General features: G+C 34.5%; 2 protein-coding genes across 2 annotated transcripts; both read right to left on the bottom strand.

Moving 5' to 3' along the window:
- LOC145234660 (transmembrane protein 94-like) lies at window positions 1-18,158 on the bottom strand. The gene is made up of 32 exons (XM_080099373.1): window positions 17,960-18,158; window positions 17,508-17,617; window positions 17,189-17,319; window positions 16,700-16,810; window positions 16,224-16,327; window positions 15,982-16,070; window positions 15,214-15,382; window positions 14,560-14,835; window positions 14,166-14,231; window positions 13,860-13,967; window positions 13,471-13,582; window positions 13,281-13,327; window positions 13,083-13,163; window positions 12,734-12,904; window positions 12,562-12,673; window positions 12,244-12,329; window positions 10,899-11,028; window positions 10,537-10,771; window positions 9,241-9,391; window positions 8,785-8,920; window positions 8,399-8,493; window positions 7,816-7,915; window positions 7,339-7,447; window positions 6,300-6,438; window positions 5,298-5,423; window positions 4,648-4,811; window positions 3,304-3,505; window positions 3,025-3,062; window positions 2,797-2,966; window positions 1,695-1,788; window positions 1,261-1,357; window positions 1-385 (listed from the first exon to the last, which is right to left on the bottom strand). The coding sequence occupies exons 1-32, from the start codon at window positions 18,050-18,052 to the stop codon at window positions 233-235; spliced, it is 4,005 nt and encodes a 1,334-aa protein (XP_079955499.1). The 5' UTR covers window positions 18,053-18,158; the 3' UTR covers window positions 1-232.
- LOC145234662 (ubiquinone biosynthesis O-methyltransferase-like) lies at window positions 18,115-23,903 on the bottom strand. Its single transcript, XM_080099376.1, has 6 exons — window positions 23,658-23,903; window positions 23,032-23,164; window positions 22,562-22,677; window positions 21,576-21,738; window positions 20,832-20,991; window positions 18,115-18,884 (listed from the first exon to the last, which is right to left on the bottom strand). The coding sequence occupies exons 1-6, from the start codon at window positions 23,894-23,896 to the stop codon at window positions 18,697-18,699; spliced, it is 999 nt and encodes a 332-aa protein (XP_079955502.1). The 5' UTR covers window positions 23,897-23,903; the 3' UTR covers window positions 18,115-18,696.
- Between the last annotated feature and the right edge of the window lie 22 nt (window positions 23,904-23,925).

Genomic DNA, 23,925 nt, shown 5'->3' with positions numbered 1-23,925 from the left:
TTTTTGTTAGGAAAATCACAGGTGTATTGTTTGTCTCGCAATGAAAGAATACAACAGCGCTTCAACCAAAATAAAAAATATCTTTGTAAGCTTAAATTAGGCCTTTTGGTGCACAAACAAGCAAACGCCATGTACGTTTCAACCAAAAACCGATTTCAACATTATTTCAAGCCAACCGGTTTAAACTTATTCTTTGGAATACGAACCACCACTCAACTGTGTGGCCGTGACCTCAAAACGGCGAATTCATTCCCAATTTGGTCCCGAATTCAAGCCTTGCTCGTTTTTGGCTGCGGTTCCACAATCTAATTTCCCTCCATTTGATCAATTCGTTGCAAGCGAGGCAGGGCAAAGGCCAAGCAAATAATACCACCCACACCGCCACCTGTGGACAACAATAGTTGAAAGTCAATATCGGTGGTTTAGTGACACAAGAAAGCGATTCCGCGGTCGTTTTATATGGTTTTGACTTTCGACTGACAACAAGTGCCTACTTGCATCCAAGACTTGCTGAGAATTCTGCGGTATTTTTATGCAGTTTAGTGGAAACCACAAAAACAATTTCTGGTGCTGAGAAAAAAATGTCGTATGAAAATTTTAACTGTAAGCTTTACTGTAATAGCTGACCACGTAAAAGCTATTTTTGCACAACTACTAGGGTTATGAACAGACCAAAACCAAACAAAAAATCCAAACAAAAACAAAGAACGTTTTTGTGCTTCAGTACTATAAACACATGGCATGCAGTTTTTGCGCATGCAAAGCTATTTTCCGCTTGCAATCAACCTCATTGCGGTCATATTTTGTTGCTACAATTAAGGCGTCTGTGTGGTTCAAATCACAGTAACTCATCTCAGTTAAAAGTGCGTCGCTGTAAACTAAGAAGTCGCTACGTAGCTTGAAACCGCTGTTTACTATTTTTTCCCGTACGCTGTCGCAACAACAAGGTGCAAAAGATTGGTGATCGCTTCGTTCAAAATGTACTTTTTTTGCCATTATGTTTTAAACTTTTAAACAGAGTGGCAATGTAATCACTCCTTCGCAATATAGTCACTCCTTCGCTTATCATTTATTGGATTAACACTTTTATATTGATAGGTTAAAGAGACTTCAAAAACTGTGTGTTAAGATTAATGCAAATCCACTTAAAATACGTAAATCTCCTTGCTATTATAGCACCATATTGCTTCATGTGGTCTCTTAGCAAGAACGTTCAGTTTTACAGTAAGTGTTAAAATGTGACAGTTGTTCTTATCTTACCTGATATGGACCCAAAGACATAACTTGACTTGTGGCTTCGGTGTACGACCGCTGAACAAATACCACCGAAGTTGAATATACCACTTGAATGACAAGTCTGTTTAATATACAATCCAAGTGCTAGTAGTTTGAAATACAAAAAACTTATAAGATAGCATTACCTTTATGTGTGACTGCGACTACAAATGTTCTTGAGCTTACTGGGTACACAGTTTAGTACTTAATAGTGTAAGTTGGAATATACATAGTAGCCTACATAAGCTTAAGTGTTAAAAATGCAATGTTTTAACATTTACTGTTCAAAACGCAAAAATACAACATGTACATTCAATGTGAAGTGCACTGATGTCATTTCGCAAGCAAAAAGAAGTAAATTTGAAACGTTGCGGTCTTTATTATGACAAGAGTGTTTAAATTTAAACATTAATACTTACATGATAAGGAGTGTAAACAGCCATAACTTATTAGTGAATGGTGAATGTTTGGTTATCAGTCTCCATCGGTGAACATAACCAACAGAGATAATACCTAAAAACACAATAGCTTAGTTCCCAATCTTTTTTGTTACATTCCTCCCTTTGCCAATTTTCGAACTATTCATTCCTCCCCATAAGACGAAAAACAAATATAACATAAAAAATTGTAGCAATTTAAAATAGACCTTGTAATTAGGGATGTCCATTTCAGAATCCTTTACAACCGGGTCCAAATTATAATGGACATAATAATGTAAATATATATGGACATAATAATGTAAAAAATATTATGTAACATTTCCAATGTAAATGTTTTTTTACAGTTTTTATGAAATTCCTCCCCTGAACTCATAAAATTCCTCCCCGGTTGGGAACCACTGGCTTAGTCATTATTACTTACAAACGAATGCGAACAAACGGGCGGTTCCAAAGTACAAAGTCCATTGTTAGCAAACACAATCACTTTTTTGTGTTGATAAGAGGGTTAGGTCTTGTTCGTGCAATGCTAAATAGGGTATTATAGCTTCAAGAAATACCGGTAATAAGTATCGAAAGTGCTATGGCATATGTGACTAGTGTTTTTTTTTTTTGACATCAAGAAGGGGTCATGAGCTCTTAGCATGTAACACATACTACACTATATATATATTATTCCAGATTCCACAATCATGGTCGTAAAAATGTACAAACTTAACTTGAATGATTTTTATTGCTAATATCATAACACAGTGGTCGGCAACCGCAGGGCCGCGGCCCAGTACCGGTCCGCGACGAGTTCGTTACTGGGCCATATAGTTTTTTAGGTTAAATGCTTTAAAACATTTTGCTAAAAATCCCGGGGATGTTAAACTAATTTATGCGTTTTCATTGCTAATTATTTGAAATTTGTGGAAGGCCGGTCCGCGATTAAATTTCCGTTTCAAAAACGGTTCGTACTACGAACTTCGTAGTACAACAAAGGTTGCCGACCCCTGTCATAACAAATCTACTTGCAAAGCAGAAAGGGAAAACATGTTACACACAGTGTTAGGGTATAAAAGAACATTTTTTTTTAACTTACTTATATAAAGTACAAAAGCAAACATCGCAACTTGCTGTACGTCTCTTCTCATAATGGTCATTTCGCGTTGCAACTCGACGGTGTCCGAAATGTGACCTTGTGACGTAATTGTGACATCATAAAATGGATAGCAGGTGATTACTGAAGTTTGTGTTTGGGTGTCTTCAACGCTGCATAAAAGTGTGATTGTTGAATAAAAATCAAAAACTTTGAAATGAATTCTATCACCTTAAGTGTGAAGTAGTGTTGGAAGTCTTCCGATCGTTCTACGAAAAACGGACAAAAATATGTTTTTAGTCCAATAAAATTAAAAAACTTAGGTTAAAAAACAAAAATGTCAGTGGAAAATCTATGTAAACTGCGCAATGTCTAACAAGTGTTTCTAATTTTTTCTTTCAGAATGTATTTAGTAAACAAATTAATGAAAGATATTTTTAGCAAAAACTTTGAAGACACTGTGGTAAGTCCTAACAGCTATAAATACTAAATTGTTAATAAATGTAATACCTCATTTTGCAGTTGTAAGCAAGACGATTGTATTCCCAGTGCGTATAGGAGAAGTACAATGAGGCAACTTGGCAAAAACTTGATGCAAAAGTGAGAAACGTTTTGTCGAATGAGTTGAGCATTGAAAACTTGACGTCTGGTGTTTTTTATGGACGCCCATGACATTAAATCCGGGTCACTGGGAGATCCCAAAATCGAAAAACTGAAAACAAAATGGAAGTTTTTTTATTTGACTTTAAAACAAATATTTGTTGAAAAAATAGTGGGAATTGTTCAACAAAGTGGCGCGTTACAACTTATTAATTGAAATCATTATTTATAAGGATGTGAAAAGCAAAAATATAAATATTTTTGATTGGAAAAAATAGATATATTGTGTGGTAAACATACGGACGAATACCAATCTGCGTTTATGGTTTCAGATAATGCAAATCCACATAAAAGTCGTCTAGACCACTGCAGTGGTTCGCAACCGCCGGTCCGCGAAAAGCTCGTTACCGGGCTGTATAATTTTTAGATTAAATGCTTTGAAACTGTTTCCCCGTGCATCCCAGGATTGAGAAACTAATTTGAGCGTTTTTTAATTTTTGTTGTTTAAAAGGCCGGTCCGTGAAGAAATTTTAGTTTAAAAACAGGTCCGCAGTGAAAAAAGGTTGGCGACCCCTGGTCTAGACTCTAGACAACAAACTAGTTCAGCTTATATTCACAAGTTGATGCGGTCAGCGCAACCGCTTGTATTCACTAGTTTATGTAATAGCCAAGCCCATCTTGGCTTGTGGGCCAAAAAATGTGAGCCTATTTCTTGAACTCACTCAAGCAGATAGGCTGTACAAAGGTATTACGGACGACTTGTTGGGGCTTCAACCCAGTGGTTGGTAAATTTAGGCGGTGGTCTTGCAACGGTCTGCCAAGTGGAACGTTGCGTACCGCAAAATATCTTTTCTTGCTCTTATCCATGCTACATTGGGTAAACTCAGTTTAGAGCTAAATCTATAACTGGATCATTTTGTTTTTACTCAAGGTCGTATTTCAAGACGATGTTTTGTTTAAGCGACAAACTGATAAAGGTTGCAGTGGTTCGCAACCTATACGGACGAATTTCTTGCTTAAAAATTCAAAACATTTTTATCCCTCTCCAATAAACTACTTAGTAAATGGTCATACAAAGATCATTTAAACGTGGGTTGTTTATCAACTTTACAGGTTATATTCCCAGAGCTAAAATGTCTAGTTACAAACCACATGTACAGATTAAAGTAAATTCCTTCCTTAGGAGAAATTCCTCCCCGGTTGGGAAACACTGGGTTATAGCTTACTGCTTTCAGATATTTATGGTGGACTCACCTTAACACAGGCAGGATAATGTTGCAAAGCCAAAGAAGATCCGTTGACGAAAACATGAGAGGCAGATGGACGAGATGACACGTGACCTGTGTCAGTGACGTCACGCTGAGGCATTTGATGTAAAAGACAAGACTGACTTGCACCAGGAAAAGAAAATGACGGGCCTGGAATATACACAAAATAAATTGTGGATTTACTAAAGTGTCTGCTTTAGCCACGATGTATTTATTTTGTAGCAACGTGATTCCATTGATTTTGCAGTAATTTGAATGACTTTAATACCATTGCACGTCTCGACCTGGGTATATCCTAAAGAACATCCACCCAAAAATATTTTTAGGCTGTTGACGCCGCCCAACATTCGGTCAAGCATGAAGCAGAGGCCATTCCCAAACGACCGTAAACCGTTTAATTTAGGTTAAATTTTCACACAAAAACAAGAAACACCCACTACAAACATCTGTTTAAAATTTCAGCACATTAGGGTCTGTATTTCTGACCTAAATATTTCAGGGTAAAGGGTAAATTCAAGTTAATGTACAAAACAAGATACATTACAACGCACCAACCAACAAAGCATTACACTTCTGGATTACGTACTTTAGGTAACCTGAGTTCAAAACATACTTGGGTGGTTTAGACACACGTACCTGTTTAATCATGTTGTACACGACTGCCAGACTGTCATCACCAGATAAGGCCACAGTACATGGGAACGAATTAAGAGATCGAGCTATTTTCATCACACCGATCTCACCACCTTTTGAGACAGGCTCCTGTAAGTAAACAAACAAAAAAATCAACACAAAATAAAAACAAAAATTGGCTACAGGCAAAGTTGTCATACCGTCCTTGTTTCTAAGAAATGTCCTTGTTTTTGACCTGAGTCCTTATTTTGTCTTATTTTTAACAATTACAAGGAACAAACTTAGTGAAATGACAATCCCTGCTACTAGTAAAAGTAAACCTAGCCCTGATCTGTCGTGAGATGTATGAAGTATTTCGAACGAACAAGGAATTGCTGGAACAGATTGTTTCTGGCAAAATATATGACATGTGATATGTCATGGCTCGTATAAATGCAAAGATTTGTTCAAAAACGCTTGTTTCGCATTGTATGAACATTTAATTTTTCCGTTGTCCTTATTTTTGCGTCCATGTCGATGGCAACCTTGTAAAAAATGGTGTGATTGTTGGTATGTAGATTTTTTATTGGTCAATGCAGTAGGCTAAGTTTAGTCAATAACCAATCAAAATGCCGCTTGAAACAAGTTTGCTTTCAAAAACATAATTCAGTTTTTTGACAAAAATATGTGCAAGCCATAAAGACTAAAACAACAAAGAAAAGCTAACAAGACCCGAACAAAGCATATTTGCCTATTTAACAGAGCTTGCAATTTAAACAAAATTTCGTACATTGCGGAGGTTATGCTTTGTTCAGGTTATTTTAACATGTTAGATTTTTGGTTGTGATTTTGGTCGCTCACCAAACTAAACGAAGAATACTTCATACTGAAATTAAAAACGAACATTAAAAGTACCAAAAGCTAAAAAACGGATTTAAAAAACTTTGAAAGTACATAAGTCTAACATAAGTGTATTATATATTAAGACACCTCGTCAATATTATGTTGATTTTAGTTTCAACTTACACTGACGGAATCGAGGGTAGAAGTATTGTGGAAACTAGTTGATCCGAATCTAACCCGACTATTAAATGACACATTGCGATCAATTCCTCTGTTCTCATCATTTTCATCTGATGAGCGCAAAACTGGCTCCATGGCAATGCTGTAACAATGTATGTTCTACATTATATGTATCACGTTGTATCATATAACTTGGTGATATAAAAATATAGGTATATGCAGTACTTAATAAATTCTCTAAGTCGAAAACAATTGTGCTTTGCTGATACTTTTTAGACGAAGTTTAAAATTGCAAAATCGCGTAATAAAAAAATGACAAAAAAAATCGTTCAATCAGAAATTCCATTTAATTGCAAGCATACGGCGAAACCGAAACCGTTGGCCAAACATATTTTACAAAAAAATCCCATAAAATACGATCCATAAAATTGATCAAATTTCGATTAACCGAATTCGTTTGTGGCACAATTAACTGCGGCGTGCATTTCTATTTAGGATTAAAAATATAACGTACCACTACCATAGGCTTTAGCTTAAAATAGTGGATTTAAAAACTCACCAAACGCTATAAAATATAAATCAGATAATCAGGAGTCACCGGAGACAAAGTAACAGTGTCTTACATTTCAAATATCAGTCGCACATGAGGATAATAAGAAGTGAAAAGTCACCCTCTGCCACAAATTAACTTGTATAGTGCATTGAAACCTATAGACATCTTATGACGTAACAACGCATCTGATGGTCGCTAATCGCTATCATCACGCCATGTCACGCCTTGTGTTTGAACTAGAGTAACCTGTGGTTTTGGGTGCTGTGTTGTGCGTTTTTACACGAGGTGATTCTATTGTGGAGAGAATACAGTAAACATCTCGACAGTTCTTGGTGTGCCAATTCACAGCGTTCAACACAAATTAGCAACAGTTGGGATATCTGACCCGACTAGTTTGCGACACCCTCCATTGTTTTGTTTATGTCATTTTTTAATGTTTAGGCATTCTCACTATCTTATTCACATAAAGTTTAAGACAGATATAGTTACCCGACATTAGCTTGAGCAAACACCGGAAAATTATGTATGGAATCGGCGCTTCCAATACAACATACAACCTCCCCGTACTTTTGCATAATCTCTATCATCTCACACATTGCTGTAAAGAACAACACACAAAGTTAGAGGTATGATAACCTTACAAGAGCCAGTTATCTTTCACAGTAGTAGATTTCTCGGCAAAATATGACCTCCCACTAAAGATCGCTGGAGTTGTAAGCGGGTCGGGTATGTGTTTGATTCAAGTTTGAATAAAATAGGCTTATTTCAGGCTTTACTTAACACTCGGTCGTATCTTTGTGGTAACTTTCGGGCCTAAAACGGGGTTCACTTAAAATCTTCGGACCGGTTTTCGGCCTCTATATCGAGTTCTAGCAAAGTTTCAATATGTGTTGTTCGTTGAAGTATTTAACGTACAAACCAGTCTTATATTAAAAATAATTAAAATTTAGTAATACAAAAACTCACACTCCTTTTGACAGTCGGTAAACAACGGAACCAGTAGCGGAACATTGTCGACGTTTTCAATGTGAGGAACGATGTTGTCAATACCACGAGGGAGTTTAGCCTGAACGAAAGGTCAAAACGTTTTTGTTACGACATTGTCAACAAAAGAATAGTAGATTGTCAAAATCCACTAAAACATATATATTCGTCAGTTCAAACCGTTACTATACCTTAGTTAAACCGCATTCGATAAGTTAAAGCCCAATCAGATTAAACCTTAGTTAAACCGCATTCGGTTAATCCGGATCTTCGCCTAATTCGTACAAAACTCGAGGTACAAATGATTTGTAATCTGATTGGGCTTTAACTTATCGACATAGGTAATTCGGATCTTCGCATAATCCGAACACTTTTTTTGTGCCAAACGGGCATGGATTAACCGAGTTTTACGGTATAACATTTTGTTCTTTGTATTTAATACAGACCAGGATATGTATAAAGATGTAACTAATGCTCGAATGAGTCCCCAAAACGTCTCCAGCCAGCACAATATATTTCTCTCAAGGGCCCTTTCTTTCCCAAATACAACCACAGCGTTTGTTACCCTGTTTAATGCATGAAAAGCTGATTCAGAGATCGTTGATTCACTTGTTGGAGACGAAGAGAACTTTTGGTGAAGAAGCTCGGTTTCTTGGTCGACTTTAAAAAGGCAAATGATTTCTATTCTCTATTTATTAAATTGCAATGATAAAACTACTGCCGCATTTAGTCATTTAAAGCCATTCTTTGGCAACAAAAATGTAATTCTTTGGTACCACAAAGGCATAATCAGCAATACGACTAGTTATCCGTTCGATCAAAACATGAGTTTTACAGGAAATTTACTAGAAAGCATGGTAGCAGTACGTACAAAAGCCTTGCATTAAAAAATGACACATTTCTAACATAAACATTTGGGTGGATTAAGTAGAAATACATTTATTCTTATACCTTCATCATCGCTCTCGGCAGTTCCCGTGCACGCATGACTAGTACTTGCATGTTGACTTGTATGTGAAGGATGGCAAGCTGACAGAGATATATGACAATTCCAACCAACTTCTACACCCATCTTCTCAGCAAACACCTGAAATGCAGTACAACTCGGTTAAATCGGTTCGGTTTATCCGGATCGCCCAACGCTTTTGTGTTGTGTCGATATAAGATTTTTAGCTGATTTTTACCGATCAACTACTCTCTAGATATGGCCCTAAAATCGATATCAGTTTATTCGGATCTTCGCCTAATTCGGATATTGTTTTGGTCCAATCGGATCCGGACCAACCAAGATTTACCGTAACAAAATTTTAAACTTTTCTTATTGTTTTTGTGATGTCTGTTTTTTTATGAATTTTTTTAATTATGGCTAATCGGTACTTTAGTAAAGGTCATTGCTAAGTAACTTACACGTGATCTGACTTCGTCCTCGTGCGTGAAATGGACAAACCGTATACAAGCGCTCTCCAGTGCTTCGACCATGTGAAATACTGGCAGGCGACTCTGATACTGGAGTGAAACCATCCCGAGAAATATTTGGTTACCAGGAAGATCATCAGAACTAAGAAAATTAAAAGTTAGATATTGTATTTCTTTGTTTTTTATTGTGGGCGGTAAACTACATTCAGTAAACCTCGGTTAATCTCGATCCGTTTGGACCCAAAAATTTGTCCGAAAAATTAACCGATGTCGCTTTGTTCAAGTCTTACCACATTACAATTCAACTGTACCTTGAGTTTGGTCCGAATTAGGCGAAGACCCGGATTAACCGAATCCGGTTTGACCGAGGTTTACTGTATTTCTACAGTTCGTCTTTTTAGCGTCTTTGATTATGTTTATGGCATAAAAAAATAAATTAGGGCCTACTGAATTTAGTTGCGCAATTCGGTTCAATTTAGAGGGGTTATAAAGTGCGCTTAGTGCAGTCAACTGCGACGAAGACATGCAAACTGCTTTCGAAAAACGATTTTATTTCATTTGAGTCATTTACTAACATGAGTAATAATTATTCTCTTTGTTATACTACATACGTATTCAAAACTTCTTTAGGTACAGCGCAAATGATATACTTCAATTTTGTTCATCGCGTTCCACCAAAACAGCGTAAATTTTGCTTAAAGAACTCACATCAGACAAAGTTTATAAATAACTTACCAATAGGTGGCGCAAAGAGCATTAGCAAATATCTAACAGCAAATTGTGTGGGGTCAGGGCTATTAGTTTTTTTTTTTTTTTCTTTAGCTATGTAGAGGCCCCACCCCGCCTCAACAAGTGACGACCAACCGATCGCATTGTATCAATGTCGTCTCCTTCCTATGGGAGATGATGTTACGTCTCAGGAAGCAAAAAAATTATTGACAAAACAAATGATAAGGAAAAAATTACCAACATAAATAAAGTATACGTAAAAAAGCGCGCATTACGGATAGGAAAAAAGAAAGAGACAGTACTGAAAATTTATGATTTAAAGGTCGCAAATTCAGTGTTAAACAAATGTTGGTTAGTAGTTTTATTAATTGTAAAATGTATTCGTAGGGTTGGGGTGAGGTTTATGATCAAAATAACAATCAAACCAACTTAAATACTTAGTACCCGGTTTTACATTTAGTCCCAAACCCTATATTTCAGCCTAAATGTTAATTTAAATAATTGTGCTCTTTACGCCACCTATCGTCTCCCGAAATAAGCTTTTCACACAATACTTACCACACGGTGTCGCTGTCTATCTCTTTTATCAAACTCTCACGCTCGGCGAACTGCTTAGAAACAGGAATACACGAGAAAGCCACACAGTGACCCACGGCTGCCGAGCGATTGTAAAAGTCGGTCGTTTTAACTTGCATTGTATCGTCATACGGTCGAATATCTTTCCCGTCCCAATAGTAACCACATAGTTGGGTAACAAGGTCAGCGGATCCGGCCACCAAAAGATGGTGCTGTCCTGTTTAGACAAAACAGGGTGATATGGCAAGTTATCTATTTCCTCATCCACTCTTTTGTAAACACTGTTAAAATTGCTCTGTGGATTTACAGCATTTAATTAGTCAGGCTTAAATGCAAATACCTACTGGATAACTGTGAAACAACCACTCCATGAACATGTGGTAGATATGATTCCGATGCTTGAGATAGATGGGTGACTCTTGCTGATGATGTGCTACGTTTTACGTCATGTTTCGTATACAGTGTAATTACCCTCTGCAAGCAAAATATACAAAAAATTAACATATCACTTCTAATTCTTAAATGATAGTTTAGATTTAGAGGGATTAAACTTTTCTTACAAGTGGCTAGATCAGTGGTTCTCAAACTTTTTTCTTTCGTGGCCCATTTTTGTTGCACAAAAATGCTGTGGCCCAGTAAACTTTTATACAAGAAAAAAAAACTATAAAATAGGTTAAAAAAAACAACTTTAAAAAATATTTTAAACCGATTTAATTATTTCTTCCACCGTGCATTAGCGGGATGCTTGCTGCTGAACATCACGCACATGCAGAAGTTCAAAATAAAAACAGTACTTTCCCCAAAACCAGTGGCTCTGCTTTCCCTTCTTTTAATCAAGCACTTTTAATTACGACCGAGTAATTGGAAAGTTGATATGCTGCTATTATCTGGCTTTATTGTAATCACAAAGCAGTTTATTACATCATAAACATAAAGTGTTGCAGAAACTCAAAGTAACTTATGTCGTAAATAGAATAATTGAAATAAATTTACTTCCCTTTTTAATTCCTCCCCAAGCCATTATTCTTGTAAAATTGAGTATAGTGGCACAAATGAAAGTAAATTCTTAAAAAAAACTTTTTCTTATTGGTCTGTGGCCCAGAACCGCTGGGCTAGATCAATGCAAAGCTAAGGATTGCAGGTCAATACTAATAAATATAAAAAGTCAATAATGCACACAACAACCCACAATTTATCCAAATATGGTCAAACCTATATTGGCATTCACGTCAATTGCTATCAATGTAGTAATTGTAATGGTAATGTAGATGCGGCTGCTGCAATTTTTCTAGATGGTAGTTATACTTCTGGCAGACCATATTTAAAACATGTATTCAAATCATTTCCATTTTGATTTGAGTTTTCAATTGTACAATACTTCTATTCAAGGTATTGATGGGACCAGAGATAAGTAAGAAGTTACAATGGGAGTGTAACAATACTCACATCATGAAATTACTGCACAAAAATAAAACATTGAAGCGCATGTAATTGCTAAACTTCACAAGCTTATTGCCATTTGTTCAGATGGATAAATTGCAATGCAACAAAGCTCCAACAAAGATTGGTGACACAACCCATATACTAAGAATGCAGAATATTGAAAAACTTATTATGACATCGCGATTTAGACATCAAAATAAAAAACTTCGCCATAATAAAATGTGAGACATAGCTCAATTTAATTACCTTGGGCATGTATAGCAGTGAAACTTCATTTTTAAAACCGGTAAGTTCTGCAAGAGATTGTAGACCAGTTTTGGTGGATGCTGTGCCTGTTACACAAGGCAAATTTCATTTTGTTTTTGCAAGTGTAACTATCTAATGTACTATGTAAAAAAAGTAGCAGAAATGTCAGGAACCAAATGCACTTAACATTTTCAGGACAACAAAGTTTATTTTGCAACAATTTAAAACAAAACAAATCTAGGTGTGTTTTTGTCTGCTTAAAAACAAACCAAAATTATCCAATTACATTGTCATAAATTCAGAGGGTCAAAAACTTACCAGGGCCATAAACACCTTTCAGGGTGGCAATGTCTAAAATGTTTTTCTGATGTTCCTGAAGAGTTTCTTGGCACAATGTTGGATCTTGCCCCTTTTTATCAGAATATTTAAGCTGAAAACAACAATAAACAAACAGTGCACTTTTCAAGTTCATGAAAAATGCAAAACGTACCTCCATTAACAACTTTGAAATCGTTGTTAAAATTGCCTCTTCCCGATTGGATGTTGCTATTGGAAACAGTATTTTGTCAATACCAAGAGATGGATGTGTGACAAGAATGTTAAGGCAGATTGCTTTTAATGAAGACAAGTGGTTCTGCCAGTCTGTTTCATCAAAGTGAAGCTAAAATATGACAAACTTTATTCAATATTTAAAAAAAACATGTATATTTTTGTAACACAACACACATTTTGTTACATACAAACCATGTTTTTTAAACAAATTGACAAAAATAGTTTTAATGGAAAAATTCTTTAAACCCAAACTGTAAAATAACACAAACAATTTGATCAGAACTTACCTTTGATGAGTTCTGTGTATCTTGTGATAGTGTTAAAACCTCTGCATGAGCTTCAGTGGATGTGTTTGCTTCTTCTTTATTCTGAAGTATAGCAAACACGTTTAATGCAATTTAAAGCATAAAATGTCGAGCTAAGTTTTATGACTTTTTTACACTTTTAACAAAACTTTTATGTCAAAAAAATTGACAAAAACCAACCACATCAACTTTAGGCATTGTATTGATTTCTGTATCTTCATTAGAATCTAGAAAAAAAACAATTCAATTTTCTAAAATAAAGTATCAGCACATTAGCATACAGAATTGAATGATTTAAACGAATTCCACTAAAGTATTACTACTGTGATTTTATATGCTAAGGCAAAATGATTTCAATAGTTAAGCTTACCACCAAAAGTATTAGTGCTGTCTTGAGCATCATTTGTATTAATAAAGAAAACTTTTTCTGGGTAAGGATCTATCCAAGAAAGCAGACCTTCCTTGTTAATGCAACATAAAACCTAAAAATGCAAATAGGCACACAAACTCACAATATATAAAAATCTTGGTATGCTTGTGGTACAAAACATATGAAAACTTAAAGGCTGCATACGTATTATACTGCAAACAATTTCATATTTTATAAAAAAAAAATACTCCATACCTTTTTATTTTAACCAAGTAAAGAACAAGAATTTACATATTAGAAGAATTAAATTTTCACAACTATGATCAAAATTTTTGTCAAAGCAAAACAGTTTCTGGTCTATTTTGATTAGAATCCTATTTTATACTTACTGTTAGTGATCCCAAGTTGTCAAAGGCACCAGCATTTCGAGACAATAGTTTCTTGTGGCTGAATAGTGTATAGGGCAATAACTGAACCCAGGAATAGTCAAAGGTTTGCTTAAAAAGGTAAAATCAAATAGTGTTGAAAACTATGCACAATGTAACATGTTCAACATAAATAAGCTAAACCTGACTGGTGACTAATACTTTAATTTGTTGAAAAATGTTTTACAACGCAAATTTTTCAATTCTCAGTATTTTAATAGAAACACATATTTATTGATTTTAAGTTCAACAAATAGTTAGTCGACTCACTTGCTCATTACTCTGTAGCTGAGCCTGGCTCATGCTGTGAGCAGTTGCAGAATGTGGTAAAGTTTCCTGCACATAAACAAATTAGGACATATTTTAGGAAATGCATACAATATAGAGTGATAGCATTGTTTGTGGCTCATTATACTAGTTGTTTTACCAATGCACGTTTTTCCTACAACACATGCTTTTCCTATTTTTCATGTGCATGTATTTAAAGAAGTTATTTGGTCAATGTGTCAAAGATATTAAACTATATCGAAAAAGATTTGGTAAAGTTTCCAAGTTTTACTTTTGAGTCACATTGCTGTCATGTAAAAACTGTGAGCAAAGTTTGGGAAATTTCTAAACATGCATAAGTAATTCTTGTAATTAACAGTTAGTTTATATTTTTCACCCTTTTTCCATTCCTTTGTTTGCTTGAAACGCATGGTGACAAAGTTCTAGCTTCTCCGATGCCATACAAAAGCAGCCATAAGATCGGACACATAATTGGTAACAGTGGAAGCAGGGTGAGCACAAGAGTAAAAACAAACGTTTCAAACCAATAGATATCCGCACTCCAATCAAGGAACAGGGGAGCACAAACTTGTGTTTTATTATAGTCAGTAAATATCAATCCTCGGTGGGTTTGGAAAATGTACCAAAAGATTCCAGACAAGCTTGAAACAATCTATAAAAAAGATGCAATTAAGGAACGCTACATGAAAACAGAGACTTTTCATGTAACTGAGTTCTTGTATTTTAATCAAAAACATAACTGTATTCTATGTACAATAAGTGGTTACAGTAATTTATATATAGTATTCCATGTACACACGTTCCCTGCCACTTGTGTTTATAATTAAAATACTTTTTTAGTCGGTGAATAGGGTTCCTGAGTTCTTGTACATAATAAATCAGTTTGTTGCGAACTTTTTAAAGTTCTTTTTGTGGATATTCTTAATCTTTGTTGTGGTGAAAATGTGCACAAAATTGAAATTACCTTGGACCACAAAACCAACAACATAGCTAGCTCCTTAACAAGCATTTTTTAAATTTGAGGACTTACAAATAAACAAGGAATTAGAATAACAAGAATTAGATGAGTGATCCTCTCTCGTCTCCTGACAAGCATACTTTTTCTTCTAAGTCGATTGAAAGTTAACTTTGGCTTCCCATCTTTATCAAGTAAGGAGTTTTCAAGCTCTTGAATGATAGGGCTTTTCTTGACCTTAAACCTAAATGACAAACTGCATTATTTGAATATTTGAAACACCATAAAACAAAAATGTTATTTAAAACATATTTTTTTATTTAGTCACATAATTGGTTTTTAAACTTTTAGTGTTTTAGACATACTGAGCAGTTTTTTTTCTTCTATTGAATAACTGATGATGCCAATATAGTGCAAAATTAATTTTTAAATTTTAATACATTGCATAACCAAAAATGAAGACTGATTCAAGTTAACTGAAAGCTTTTGTTGAGTATGTATGATTATCCTCAAATCGTTTACATTGAATGTATGTAGTTCAGGACCGTTTTTATAAATGGCAGTTTTTTGTAGGCATATTAAATATGATAGTTGAATGAGCTTTGGTAGCCAATGACATAAAACTATAATAAAACCTTTTGTTCTTTAGAGCAGGAATACATTTCATTGGTAACATAAAATAGCTTCTTGGTGGGCTTAACTATTTGAGGTTTAATAAGAGAAAAACGTACTATATCTCATTATCTGAAAGTTCTTTATATTTTCTTGCTAAGACAACACCAAAAACTCAAAAAGTGTGAAAGTGAGGTGGGCCTTGTTAGATACACATAATTTATTACACACCTCAGTCGAAAGTCAGTTTGGTCATTTTGAAGATTTTGCAAATCACCTTCAGCCAAAATCTCTTCTTTTTTCAATACAACTAAAGGGTCCTAAAAATGTTGGTTTTCAACAATTGTACAACAGATGAGACTCAATTGACTAAAGACCCAACAGGTTGAAGCAGTTTTTATTGAAAACTATTGCACATTTAAATTGTTAAAAAATTTTTCCACATTAAAAATAATGGATTAACAAAGACAAACCTCAATACATACTGCTTGACAAGGTGATCGCTGCCCAACACATAAACTAATTATATCTCCAGTAGCAATTAAAGCAGTGGGATATGATACAAGCTGTTCTGCACCTGTAAATAAAAAGCATTGTGAAAGCAACTGAATACAGCTTTTTGCATTGCTCCAATCCCAGTGGAACCATCTATGCTATATTGAATTGAAGTCATCAACTTTTCAACTTTATTAAGTTAACAGAATAACTTACAAGGTATTCAATAAACTTGAAAAGAATGACCCACCGTACGATGGTTTTCTAAGTTTTAATTAGGTACACCAATTAAATGTTTTTTTTTTCTGGACATTACAGAAAAATGGTTGAAAACTAACTACAAAATAAAACTCATCACAAATTTAGAAGAGACAAAAAAATAAAGCAAAAAACAACAACAAACAAACACATAAAACAAAATGCAAAATAGAGGAAGGCATTCAAATTCCCAAACCTTCTAACTTTTTATAGACTGGTGTAAAACTGTGTGATGGTCCTGACAAAATTGACGGGTGTTCCAAACTTTGTACAAAACTGATGTATTCTTCAACAGTGTTGTTTGAATCTGTAAACAAACAAAATAATTTGGGTGCTGATGCAGAGGTTAACTTGTTCTGTGCAACTGTGAGATAACAATGTGCAGGTGTATTTGTGCTCCTATTATATTAAAATGTGCAAAATAAAACATGTGCAATACAACATGCATGTCTAATGTTTAACATTTTTTTAAGAGCAGGGGTTTCCCAAGCTGTTATGCTCAAACTCATTTATTGCGTCCAATTTTCAAATTAATTGAATGGCACATTTTTGTCTCTGCATATTTTGAACAATCTGGCACAATTTGAATGCTGCAAAGTTTCAAAATATGTGTGCAAATAAATGTAACAAACCCATTTTTTAACACTAATAAATGCAATGTCAATGCAATACCATCAACACTTACCGCTTGTGCTTTCTGACAGACATTTCAATCTTTGATAGGTTTCTCTTCTTGTCATCAATACGTCACAAATGGAAGTGAATGTGTTCATCAAAAGTAACACAAGAAGTATTGAACCAACAATGAAATCACTCCTAAAGTAAAATACAAGTTGAAGCAAAATAGGCATAATAAAACACTTGCAACAAGAAATTATTCCTTTTTTAAACCATTCTCTTTAGTTGTAAATATATTTACAAATTATTCAGTTAAAACAAAGCAGTTTAGTTTAATGATTATCATAAACTTGTACCCCCAAAAAAATTCTAGCATAATCACTCACCCATTATTGTGCAACGTGGAATCAACAAATAGGACAATAATGCATATTAAAGCCAAGATTACAACGGACCATGGAAGCAGAGAATTTGTGCAAAATCCTTCTTTAAAAATCTAAAAAAATATTGACAAACTTCAATAAGGTCACCTTATTGAAGTACCCTGAGCAACAATCATGAAATGAATGCAAATTAACAATTGCCTCCAAGAAATTTGCAAATGTAATAAACAGTGTTAGTAAATTATTGTTTTATTAGAACTGGAAGTTGAAGCCAATATACCCAAATTGTGATTACATTTCGAAACTATATAGATTCAAACTACATACTATGTAAAAATCTAAGATTCAAACTATATACTATGTATGGAGCATGAACACATTAATTATTTACAATAAAAACAGCTGGAAGAGCAATACTTGTTTATACACCCCTTAAAAGTTGGTCAAATTCTTACCTGAAAGATGCCAACTTGTTTGTACTTTGCTTGTAGTCCTTTTATTTCGTTTCTAATGACTTCAAGGCTATCTTGTTGCTCTGACAGCTCCATGGTTTGCACAATTACATTTTACAAAAGAATGCACACTGTTTACATTCATAATTCCCTAGTGATTCTGAAGTAACGTAACATAAGAAACAAACCCATGATTGCAAGTTTCACTGGGGACGTTTTAAATTAAGCAGTTATCTGGTCAAAGAACATCGGTTTCAAAATCTTAAATGCAAGTTTTACATCTTAAAGCTCATTTTTCAACAGGTTTTTTTTAACTTCAAAAATAACCAAATCTGACAATAAGCCCATGCAAAAGGAACATAGGAAGGTTGCAAAACTGTCTACCCAGTAGGTTAGGTGTTGAAATTATACTTGTCGACTGATGTGATAAATTTTATCACTTCAGAACAGTCTGTGCCAATTCAATGTAAAAAATGTTGTATACTTCTTGACAGGCCAGTTGTAAAATAAAATATCCGAAAGTTAACAAGAATAGTAATGAAATAGCAGTATCAGTTTTTACTCTCCCAGTATTTCAATTTTTGATTGGCAGATGCAGAATCTAACATTTTGACATGGGGAGTAAATACACAATATAACTGGTAATTTATTTGTGTTGTATGTTAGAAGGCTGATTGTTTTATTGCTTTTGGGCTAAAGCAAAGGTTACACTAACACATCGGCATTCATCAGGAAAAATGTCATGTTGGAGTATTTTCTTTTTCAGAACTTTCCGGCAACGGTTTAGTTTCTTTTTCATTCTCAGAAGCAGTTGGGATTGTTTTTACAGCATGCACTATGTAGTTCAACTCAGTGCTACTGGTCCAACTCCACTTATTGCGAATTGGGTCATAGCACATACCATGAATCTTGACAAGTGGGCATCCCTCTGTAAGCAAAAGGAAATAGTTATCCTAATGATCCCCTTTTTATGTGTTGGGCATGCACAAAACCTTTTTGAATACACTGAAGACCACTTAGCAAACTTAGATGTATGTGCTGCGGCCTCAAACTGTACTCATACCCAAACCATATATTACTGTACTGCCAAACCATACATTAGTTTGCACTTTTTCAATGTAAACCAATTTCCACATTTTAAAGTCTTATTTTGGTATGTCACAACTTTACAGTCTAATGACTAATAAACAATGTTTGAAGGTCCCATATTGTATCTTAGAGTGAAAACTTAATTATCATTGCACTGGGCAGAAAACAATCCTGCTAACTGCAAAAAAATATTGGTAATCTGTTGTTACTATTTGGCACAAAATATATGTAATTGTAACAAGAAACTAGAAGGGTGGCTTTCTGATATACTTCCATTTTATATATTCTATATGATATTTACCAATTTACTATACACATCATTTAATCTACATATATGATTGTTTTTGCAAGCAAAAACAAATGAGTCCCCACACACGCATTGTGCAGATTTAACGTCCTGGTTATTTTTAGATTCTTAAGAAAAAAACTTAACCAACTTTAGCATTAACCCACTTTTAAAAGTTTTGTCCGTATTCTTTTTGCATCATTATTGTTATATAATTACAAAAAAATCAGTAAATAAGAATGGGAAAAATACTTTTAATTTATTCTCATACTTTGACCTTGAGATTGTCGTTCAAGGTCAGTTTTTAAACACAATTTTCCACAACTGAAAATGTGCTTCATACTTAATAAAACGACATAGCATAGCTGCGCAAAAACAGCTGATTTCTAATCACTGACACCACTGTATTGTAAAACATCTGTCCGGACGTCAAGCTGAGCACTCCTGCTGCATTCACCCGCCTTAATCGTAAACAAGTGAATTACTCCCTTTAGAGTTGAGACTTCTATCTGACTGACAGTGTACACATATTATGGGCTGTAAAAGGAACTATTTGGCAGATTAAGGCAAAATTTTAAATACTGAACGAATAACCTACTGCAAACAATTGTTTAACATTTCAGCACATTAGGGCTTGTATTTTTGGCCTAAAACTTATTATTTTGGGGTTTAAGGGGTAAAATGAGTGAATCCAATAAAAAGTTACAAAATTCTTTAGAATACCTTTCATTGCACCAAACAACAAAGCATGAAACTCCAAGACGCTGTACTTTAGTCAGTACAATGGTTTTAAAAATTTTACGTTTTGGGGGCTTGTGGGTGAACCGCTGGGTCAATCGGGGTCAAACTTCAGGAGGATCAAATTTGGATTAATAACTAACATCTGTCCAAATTGGAATACATTTAAAGCACTCTTTCTTGACCAAACACATTTAACAAACCAGCATTAGACAGAAATGAATATTTGGGGGTTTAAGGGGTGAAAATGGGTGAATCGAAAAAAAGATACAAAATTTCATTGAAATACCTTATATTGCACAAAACAACTAAGCATATCGCTCAGAGATCCTGTACTTTAGTCAGTACAGCCGTTTTTAAAAAAATACGTTTTGGGGGCCTGTGGGTGAACCGCTGGGTCATTCGGGGTCAAACTTCAGGAGGATCAAATTTGGATTAATAACTAACATTTGTCCAAATTTGAATAAATTTAAAGCACTCTTTCTTGACCAAACGCGTATAACAAACCAGCGTTAGACAGAAAAAAGAAAAAAAAAATACGGACAAAAACAATATGTGTCCCCTTCATAGAAGGGGACCCATAAAAACAACTTCTTACAGGTACAACACAAACATGACCCAAGACGCCAATATAAGCAAGTAACAGCGCTAAGATTTCTAATGAACATGAAAATGTTTTTTTGCCCAAAATAAGCTTATTTACAGTAATCTGTAGGTAAATTTGTAAGTAACTTTCTTCAGGTAAATAATTAGGCTGTTTACCATTCAGTAAAGCATCTTCAATTTCTGCGGGTTTAAGAAACTTATCCCAAGTATGGGTGCCCGGTGATACAACATGGAGAACATATTCGGCCATGATAATTCCAAGATAATATGAGTAGTTAGTTCTGTTCATTGTGCTGATAAATAAGGATCCTCCTGGCTGAAAAAAACACATTGTAATCAGTCACTGGTTATATTAGTATATAATAAACATAGAACCAGTGTAGACCAATATGGATGATTTTTGACTTTAATAATTCATTTAATCTAAAATTTCATTTTCAACTATAGCCTTTTATTAGTTGAAAATTATTCTGTAAGACGCAAGTAAAGGCTTGACAGCTTAGAGTTGTAATTAACTGAAACTGTTTGTACCAATAATGAAAAAAAAAAATCAAAAAAATCTCTACCTTATTTTTAACTTGATACATAACTAATTTAATTTCAATACAAAATTTTGTTGTTTAATGGTAAAAATAACGGCCCAAATAGGCGTAAAAAGCGACATGCTTTATTGTTCAAACGTTTCGGCAAATGCTCATGCCATCATTTGCCAAAACGTTTGAACAATACAGCATGTCGCTTTTTACGTCTATTTGGGCCGTTATTTTTACCATTAAACTTATGAACAGATCCGTATATAGTGTTCCAAATTTTGTTGTGTTTTTAAAAATAATTTACTGTATTTGCAGCATTGTTTTAAAACTAAATGACCATTTTATGTTTTTCAGCATAACATCCCACCTTTAATACTTTGTTGCACATTTGTATAAAATTTCTGTAATCTTCAACGTGTTCAATCACTTCTGATGCAACAACACAATCGAACTTTATTGATCCCACTGCCACTATGTCTTCCAGCCAGGAGTCTAGATACTGCAGGGATTGTAAATCTTCATCATCACCCCTGTAAGTAGCATAAGATTAGTAGAGGATTGTTGCTAAAATTAAAATTTGTACATCACACACAAGTAAACTAATCACTGGGTGCATTATAGAGATATAACAATATGGGTTTTTAAAGCAGATACTGATACCAATTATAGGTGCTGAAGTATGCCAATGACCAACATTTTATTTGCAGTAAAAGGTTAACCTTTATACCTTTTCTACAGCATAAAACTCCAACATTGTTTAAGATGCAAATGTTAGGTGATTGTATGACAGAGTAAGAAAAAAATGCAGTTCAAAAGTCATGATTTGCTATACGTATGTATGAATACAAAAATAAATAGTAACAGAGTGAAAATAGAACTAACGAAAGCTATGTCAGAGCATCAAAGCTTTTTGACATCGATTAGTTTTCACAATCAATGAACAGCCAATGCTTAAGGCTAGACACAGATGCATCAAGCAAAAATAACATAGTTACAATTGTGCCAGTAATTGACCTTCTGACGACAAAATAAGTGATAACGAGAGTGCATAATAAGCTGAATATACCTATGGCAGTAGTCCATAAAATGTTTTGGGATATATATAACTAAATCATTTTTCCTGATGTCGCCATTGAATTAGTTTCTTGCGCATGATTAATAAAGTGAGTGACACAATTGCACTAAAATGATCATCAAACCAGAAATAGCTGTGAAACTTTAAAACCAATGCTAGGAAAAAAATGCGTCCAACAGGAAAATAATTCACCTAAAGAAACCCTGCCGAAAAGTCAATTTCAAGCATCATTGGTAGAACAAATACTATTTTATCATATTCGTTTATTGTGAACATACCTGTGAATTTTTGCTGCCTCTAATGCTTCAGCTGAGGAGTCGATTCCGACAACAGATGCTCCAAGCCTTGCAAGTGGTTCCGACAAAATTCCAGCACCACAACCTACCTCTAAAATCTTGACATAAAAATATACAATTTTAGCCAATCAGGTCCTAATAGATTGGAGCAATGTCATTCAACACTTTTAATAAAATAACATAATAGCCAGTGATAGGATTTTAGCCACCACTTTTGCAACTCACTTGAAACTGGTATGTTGCACAAATTATGGAGACAAAAAGATGTAACTATAATTGCACTTTGTAAAGAGCCAGCATAAGTGTAACAATAGTAAAACTATAGTTTAGCATTAATAATCCACCATAAAAAATGGCTTCTTAAAGGTAATGACTAACTAAAAGTGTAGGATCAAAAAGTGGCTCAATAAAATTTATTGCAATTCTATAATCTTACAAGGATAATAACTTACATTTACTCCCTCTAATGCTTTGGATGTTTTGGGCTTCCCAAAGCCTTGATAGAGCAAACAATCCCTAATAAATGGAACTCTGAGTGAATTCATTGTATGAAGTGCCATCATATCACCTCTCTCATCCCACCAGCTAAAATAGAAAGTGGTTTTGAAATAAAACACTAAATGATACTTGTTTTATTGAAAAACAATGCATTTATTTGTGTTTTTCTGTCTAAATCAGGGATCATACTGACTATCTTCAGCAAACTCCAAAACTATATCAGGGGTTAAATCAATTGCCAAACACCATAGTGTGCTAGGCTTATTGAAGGTGTAATACTGAATTCAGTCAATACGCCTTCTCATATGGCAAGACATAGGCTAGTCTAGAAAAAAAAACCAACTGAAATACACAGGCTCAGAGGTAAACCCACCAAAATTCGTATCACAAGCCTTGTATGCTGCACATACCAGCTTCATAGTGGGGGATCACCATATTGACCAGTAATCAGTTAAGATGAACAGAAATTCATAATTGCGATCATGCCACACTCACATATACAGCATAGTAAGTCAGTATCTGCTCACCAAGCATTCCCACATAACAATGTGTAGGCTAGAAAAATTTGGAAATAATGAACCTGTGTGCAAGTTTTGAAAATTTCTTGGTTTCCTCTTCAGAAACAGAGCTAGAAGATGTAAATCTCATGCTCTGATCAAATAAAGTTCTTTGTTTCTTTGGCAGTTGTTGATCAAAACCCAATCCTGGATAGTCGTCTCTTAAATATGTGGTTATCATTCTTTTTGATATTTTTCGTATTTGCAGCATTGCAAGATTTTTGCTAATGCAATGGCCACATAACTTACACACCCTACTCATGATTTTTTTAAATTATTTCTGCAGATAAA

This window comes from Phallusia mammillata, chromosome 6 (assembly GCF_965637545.1).
Source record: "Phallusia mammillata chromosome 6, kaPhaMamm4.hap1.1, whole genome shotgun sequence".
NCBI classification, from domain to species: Eukaryota; Metazoa; Chordata; class Ascidiacea; order Phlebobranchia; family Ascidiidae; genus Phallusia; species Phallusia mammillata.
Note: the sequence above shows the minus strand (reverse complement) of the source record. Positions and strands in the feature narration are given on the sequence as shown.